Below are 6,936 nucleotides of genomic sequence, written 5' to 3' on the forward strand. Positions count from 1 at the left end.
CGGTGTGGTTTTTGCGTAATAGTTGATTACTGCAATGTGTTTTAGGCTAGTTGTAAGTATTTTCTCGTCTATTCAGTCTAAACGGAGATTAATTTTGCTGATGGAAATAATAACTGCGTGTACATGAAGCAGAGACATAAATAATTGTTAGCTCACCTGAGGTGAAATATACAGAGAAATATCTTTAAAAATATTCTTCTCAAAAATCAATCGGCCAAAAAAGCTGTAACTTGTGTGGAAGCATCCTCAAGTAGTGTAGATTCAAGTTTGTCAAAACCATGATCCCCGGGGGTACGGTGGGGCCCCAATGGGGGATCAAATTTTTAGATACAAATTAATAGAGAAAAATCATTAAAATCTTCTTTTCAAAAACCAGTTAGCCAGAAAAGCTGTAACTTGTGTGGAAGCATCTTCAGGTAGTGTTGATTCATTCTAGTTTTTTCAAATCACGATCCCCGGGGGTAAGGTGGGGCCACAATGGGGGGTCGAAATTTTTACATAGTAATACATAGAAACAAATCTTCTCAACAAAAACCAGTAGGCCAGAAAAGCTGTTACTTGTTTGGAAGCATCCTCAGGTAGTGTAGATTCAAATTTGTTCAAACCATGATCCCGGGGGTAGGGTGCGGCCACAATGGGTGGGTCGAATTTTACAGGAATACATAGTGAAAAATCTTTAAAAAATTTTCTTCTCAAAAACCAATTGGCCAGAAAAGCTGTAACTTGTGTGGAAGCATCCTCAGGTAGTGTTGATTCATTCTAGTTTTTTCAAACCATGACTTCAGGGGATAGGGTGGGGCCACCAGGGGGGGGGGGGTCAAATTATGGTGGTGCGTGTAATTCGGTATTATTTTTACGTAATACTTGATTAATGCAACATGATCTATTAAGATGTTCAGCAATTTCAATCTAAACGGAGATTATTCTCGCTGCTAGAAATATATAACTAAAGTATATATATGATGAAAAATAAATTGAGTTTTCTCTTTGTTTTAGTGCAGTTTTCTCTTGGTTTAATTGTTTACAAATTCCTATAATTTTACTAACCTGAGAGTCAAGCTTCGAGTTATAAGCAAGATACAGAGCTTTGCGCACAATGCTACTATATGTTTGTACACAAAGCTGAGGTCATCCTTTAGTTTGTTTATATTTTAAATGCAGCTATGCTGAATAGGAAATACCAAGTTTAACATTCTTAAGTTGAATGTAATAAACTCATGTGAACAAAAACATGACTCAAACCAAGCTATGTATCTTGCTTATGATTCTACGATTGACACTGAAATTTTGGTTGATCAATAGAAATGTCTTGCTAAAAGGATGATATGCTGTAATTACTTTCTGGTGCCCCTTCTTCAACGATGAATTGCATAAAATCTACACAAATTTTTGATAGTTTTTTGAACACAAGTAAATGAAAACAATGCCTTTTAAACAGTTTCCATAGGCCTGACACATTATTATTATGAGGATAAAAGCATTATCGGTGTTCTTAAAAAATTATTGCGATGGAAAATCATCTTTGTTTATACACATTTGTTGTTTTTTAATAAAGATGAAAATAATGGATGGGCCTTGGTACAATAGAGCGACATGCCTGCCAATACATTAATTTGAATTATAGCTCTTTAACATATGTGACAACATTTTCAGTTAAGTTTATTTTCTTCAATCAAATGAGTAAGGATATGAAAGGTCATACGAAATGAATTCATGCCTGGTAAATGACAATCGTCTATAATGGAGAAGGCCAATTAAATTTTTCAGTGTTTTTAAATTGAGGAATTGAGCGCATTCATTCTGGTGCATTGAGGTACACTTTTCTTCTTTCACATATAGAATTTTTAAAAATACAATAAGTAGCAAGTAGTGGAGGGAGAAAATGTACCTTTATGCTCTCATGTATTTTAATCGTTTTATAAAGTGATGGGGGGGGGGGGGATAAAATAAAGGGAACTGGAAGTTAACCGTGAACACCAACTGAAAATTTAGTTATATTGCATATGATTTTATTTTCGGTAAAAATGGTATTCCATGAAGGTAAATATGTCAAAGATTAAGTATATGCAAAAATAAGTGACAATTCGGATATTCATTTTTGGTTAATCTACCGAGGGGCCACATGGCACAATATCCTTTGAACGCCCATATAAAGCCAGTGTTGCTCAGGTGAGCGATGTGGCCCATTGGGCCTCTTGTTATCTTTATTACTTCTACTGTACACTTATTTTGAACCTAAGTAAACTGGTCTTGAGTTAATAAAGACACATAACAATATGTCTTTAAATTAACATTAAAACAATAATAAGGTATATACTGTTTATTGATTATTTTTTTTCTTCATATTATAACAACACAGGAAAACTACCAATAATTGCTGGTTGTTTATTCTAAAATCAAGTATGATATGATTACGTGGCTTATCGAAATATTTTCCCACAAAAATATTTTTAATTTTACAAAAAAGAAAGTATATATGAATTTAACTCTTCCTCGGATAAGAAAGTCACATTGGTAGAATCAATAAATTATTGTTTTGTTGCATTTGAGATGTGTCAGCTTGTTCCGTCTGAGTGGTAAAATATAAACAGAACAGTAAATTAAAGATTTCTCCACCCACCAAACCCTATTTCTGAAAGATTGCAATCACACTGTTTATATCTAACGGACATAATCCGGACATTTTGGAATAAACTGATTGAGATACTCCACTACCGTGCGATAAATTGTCTCACAACTTCCGGTTACGTTCAAACTACCATGCCGAGCCTTCAACAGTTTCTCGAACCAGATTAAATCGCAGGTACAATCGATTTCGTTGTTAGTTAAAAGCAAATCATGCAAGCGTGGAATGTTTTGCACGGCGCGTGGTATAGTTTTTAGTTTAGTATCGCTCAGGTCCAGTATGGTCAAGGATTGAAACTTCAAGGCTTCCTCGGAAACGTACTGCAGGGGATTGTGGGCAATGGATAATTTGTGAAGATTAACCAGGTCCTTTAAGTCATACCTCTCAATGCTGTTGATGTTATTGTTTGATAGGTCTATGCTAGTAAGTTGACGGAGACTGGCTCCAGTTAAAGAACCCGGCACCCGATCTAAATGACAGTTTCGGAGACTCAGTTCTGATATTCTTGTTCTATTGATGAGGGTAATGGCGTTATCACTGATGTAGTAGAAACTGTTCCCGTCCAATGACACACTAGTCAGTTGTGGAAGAAGCTCCAAAATGGGAGGGAACTCTGTAAGCTGATCGCTCCTTAAACTCAGGGTGGTTAAGGAATCTAACCCCGTAAAGGAGTTAGGCAATATGCCATAGTTATGAAAAGGATTGTTGTCCAAATGGAGTTCCCTCAGGTTCCTCAATCCCGTCATTATGGGTGTGGTCGGCAAGTTAGTGTTTCTGATGGTCAACGACATAAGCCGGCTCTTGAAACCATCCATGAAATAAGGCGGGATGTAATAAATAAGACTTCCGTTCAGTTCGAGCTTCTCCAGCGCTTGTAAATGGTTCGTAGATACTGGCCACGTATGAATAGTGTCACTTCCGAAATGGAATTCCTTGAGTTTGGTGCCAAGGTGGCGCATGACACCATCTGTAAAGCCGGTTACTGGATTGTCAGGAATCGGGTTGCTCGTAACATCCAATGTCTCCAAAGAATGGAGATCAAGAAGAGCGTCAGGCAGAGAAGCTATGGAGTTAGTGGACAAATTGAGGAAGGATATGTTAGCGATGTTTGAAAACGCATGGCGGTCGATGTGAGACAGGTAGTTGCCGCTCAGGTCCAGCTCTTTTAGTTGGTTAAGATTATGGAAATCATTTTGATGAACGTTGCCAATAAAGTTGTTGCTCAGGTCCAGGTGGTGATAACCGTTAAAGGAGGCACTGTCAATTCGCGGCATGGAGGTCAAACCTACCCCCCTACAGCTTACTCGGTCTCCCGTGCACGTGCAGAGTGAGCAGGTCAGTGAAAGTGGCGCGGGCTCCACGATCTGCAACAGCAGCGTGGCTAAGGCTAGAAATAGCTGTAATATAAAACATATCTGATGAATATCTTATAATTCACACCACGTAAAAGGGCATGGTCACGATTTTGGTCAAATTTTATTTTTCTGTTTTTATTGTTTACAACGTTTTATGAATGCATTTCTGCATGAACTTTGGGTGCCCGTCGATGAGTTTTAAGCAAGATACAGGGCTCACACTTCTTCGTCATGTAAACAAGGCTCGTGCCTTGATTACATGACGAAGAATTCTGAGCCCTGTTTTTGTTTACATTGGTTCAATATACCAGTAAAAAAAATTTTTCAAAATGATTTGTCTATATCCTTATTCATTTTAAGCACAAATAAACATTTCCTAACGATTAACATTCATTTTAGGTATAAAACTGGAATTTTCACTTCGACATTCAAAATGTTAACAAAAGCTTTGTTTACATTGGGAGGAATTGTAAGGCCTGAAACTCGCTTATAACTCAACAAATGACACTCAAACTTTGGTTGCCTAATAAAAATGCCTTACTAAAGCATTATAAACATTAAAATCGAAAAAATAATTTTTGACCAAAATCGTGACAATGTCCTTTTAAAGGTAATGAGGATAAGGCATTTCAGAAGAACCCACACTATAAAATGATTAGAATAAGGCGATTAATAATTAATAGAAAGATATGTATACTTATGAATACATAAATAAAAAAAAAGAAGAAAATAATAGTTAATTAATTTTCAGATAAATTCCTATGCTATTGTAAATGAATTGTAATCTTTATATATCCTTGTTTCTACCTGAAGAGAAGATTTTTTTATGACGTTTACAACAAGAATGAAATTGCATGAATTTTCCCCCTTAAATCAAGTTTACCAGAGTATATACATGTAAACTCGGAACTCGATACGGGAAAAAACTGATTAAAAAAGCAAAAGTTTTCTAAAGGAAACTAGGTAATGACACTCACCATTGTATTAGCTGGTTTCCAATAAAAAGGAAAACGTGCTTCTCTTATCGAATCGAAAACGCAAACTGTCCCAGAGGTTTCTCAATCGATAGGCCCTGAGTCTTTTATCTTGTCTTGTTAGCAAAAATAAGATTTTGGAACATTTAATTCAAGACAACAAAATTATTTAGGTTTGCATTATGTTTGCAGATAGCATGAGTTCAATTCTTATCAAAGACCTCCATATCTTGTCCTTGAAAACGTTGTGTTTCCAAGAAAAAAGCTCCAATCAGATCAGACAAGGAAGTTCAAGACTGTTATCTGTTCCACTTAATGACAACAGACTGTTGCTTCGGAGACTTCAAATCTGATGGGGGTAGATAACTGAGGTATCCTGCTTATAATGTTAGGGCCAGAGATGATTGCAAGGGAAATAGATTTCTTAAATTAATAAGTAAATAGCGCGATTGATAATGCTTGATTATGTGATTCGCTTTTCACTCCCCCTCCTCACTAAGTTTTTCTGAAATTTTGTCAGCTTTCTGAGATTTTGATACATGTTAGAGAATTGCAGTATACCTGCTATAACACTGAACAATGATCGATTTAATTTTATTTTTTACTTCTTCCTCCGTGGAGGAAAATATATGCCCCCCCCCCAAAAAAAAAGTAATATGAAATAATGTATATACATGTATATAAAAGTAAGGCAGACAAAAAGGAGCTAAATTGTAATAAAAATGAATTAAGAAAACGTTACAACAATATACTTTGTTTCTTTTACAAAACACATACATTTTTATTTGATATACATGTATTTTTTATTTCAGAAGTGAGGCCGTCCCTCAACAAGGTTGGACTTCATGGGTCTCTATACTTCTTCATAATAACAGTTCAATGACATGAATATGGTGGAATTTATTGCTAATAATTGGTAATAAATTGGAACAAATAAGTATCACATCTTGTAATGTAAAGAATACTAGTATCATGATTTATACATATATGATTCACTTGTTTATACATTGTAAGGAATGCCACTCAAATGTTAATTTGAATTTATTTAGAAGAAATTTATAAAAGCTGTCAGATGTATATATGAACATGGAATATTCATTTCTGAACATTCTACATTACTATTTCAATATACTAGTATGATATTGTATAATAAATTCCCTGATTAAACATTTAAATCACAGTGACATGTACTTCACAACATTCTCAAACAAATGCCAGAAACATATAACGTAAAACAATAAGAAATGATATAACTACATATTGGTTTACATTATTATCATTCATATCATAACACAATAGGTTAAAAAAATCGACCAATAACAGATAGAATACAATTTTTAAGGGTTTCATGACAAGAAATAAACATTTATGGCGTTTTTCTTAGGAAGATTTTGAACTAAAGTAGAGTCAATGCGATATAAAGATTACAACAGAATGATAAAATCAGCGAGAAGTGTTCCTTCGACACATAGTTTTGAAAAGCATTTTGCTGAAACTTAGAACACGAATCAAAGGTCCCGGGCGAAAAACCGGAAGATAACCTTTTTTAACCGGGTTTTCCAACGGAAAAATCCGGTTATTAAAATGGTGAAAATGGCGGGCGGATGGGCGGGCGGCTGCCAAAAGGGTACCCTAATTGTACGGATAACTCTTCCTACAGTTTTCAAGATAGGAAGTTGTTCTTTTGCAGATCAATTGTACATATATCAGAGGTGTGCACATTGCTAGGATTTTGATTTCCGATAATTTATCGAAAAAATACCAGCTTTTGAACTTAGTCATTTTTTGGCAAAATATTGCATATAGGGTACCCTCATTGTACGGATAACTCCTCCTACAGTTCTCAAGATAGGAAGTTGTTCTTTTGCAGATCAATTGTACATATATTAGAGGTGTGCATATTGCTAGGATTTTGATGTCCGATAATTTATCGAAAAAATACCAGCTTTTGAACTTAGAATTTTTTGGCAAAATATTGCAT

The 6,936-nt window shown here is 35.2% G+C and overlaps 1 protein-coding gene across 1 annotated transcript; it reads right to left on the reverse strand.

The window, feature by feature from the left end:
• Positions 1-2,305: 2,305 nt before the first annotated feature.
• Positions 2,306-5,160, reverse strand: LOC105325936 (leucine-rich repeat-containing G-protein coupled receptor 5). The gene is made up of 2 exons (XM_011425735.4): positions 4,959-5,160; positions 2,306-4,023 (listed from the first exon to the last, which is right to left on the reverse strand). Exons 1-2 carry the CDS (start codon positions 4,959-4,961, stop codon positions 2,662-2,664), a joined length of 1,365 nt encoding a protein of 454 aa, XP_011424037.1. The 5' UTR covers positions 4,962-5,160; the 3' UTR covers positions 2,306-2,661.
• Between the last annotated feature and the right edge of the window lie 1,776 nt (positions 5,161-6,936).

The sequence above is a fragment of the Magallana gigas genome, chromosome 8 (assembly GCF_963853765.1).
Source record: "Magallana gigas chromosome 8, xbMagGiga1.1, whole genome shotgun sequence".
Classification (NCBI taxonomy): domain Eukaryota; kingdom Metazoa; phylum Mollusca; class Bivalvia; order Ostreida; family Ostreidae; genus Magallana; species Magallana gigas.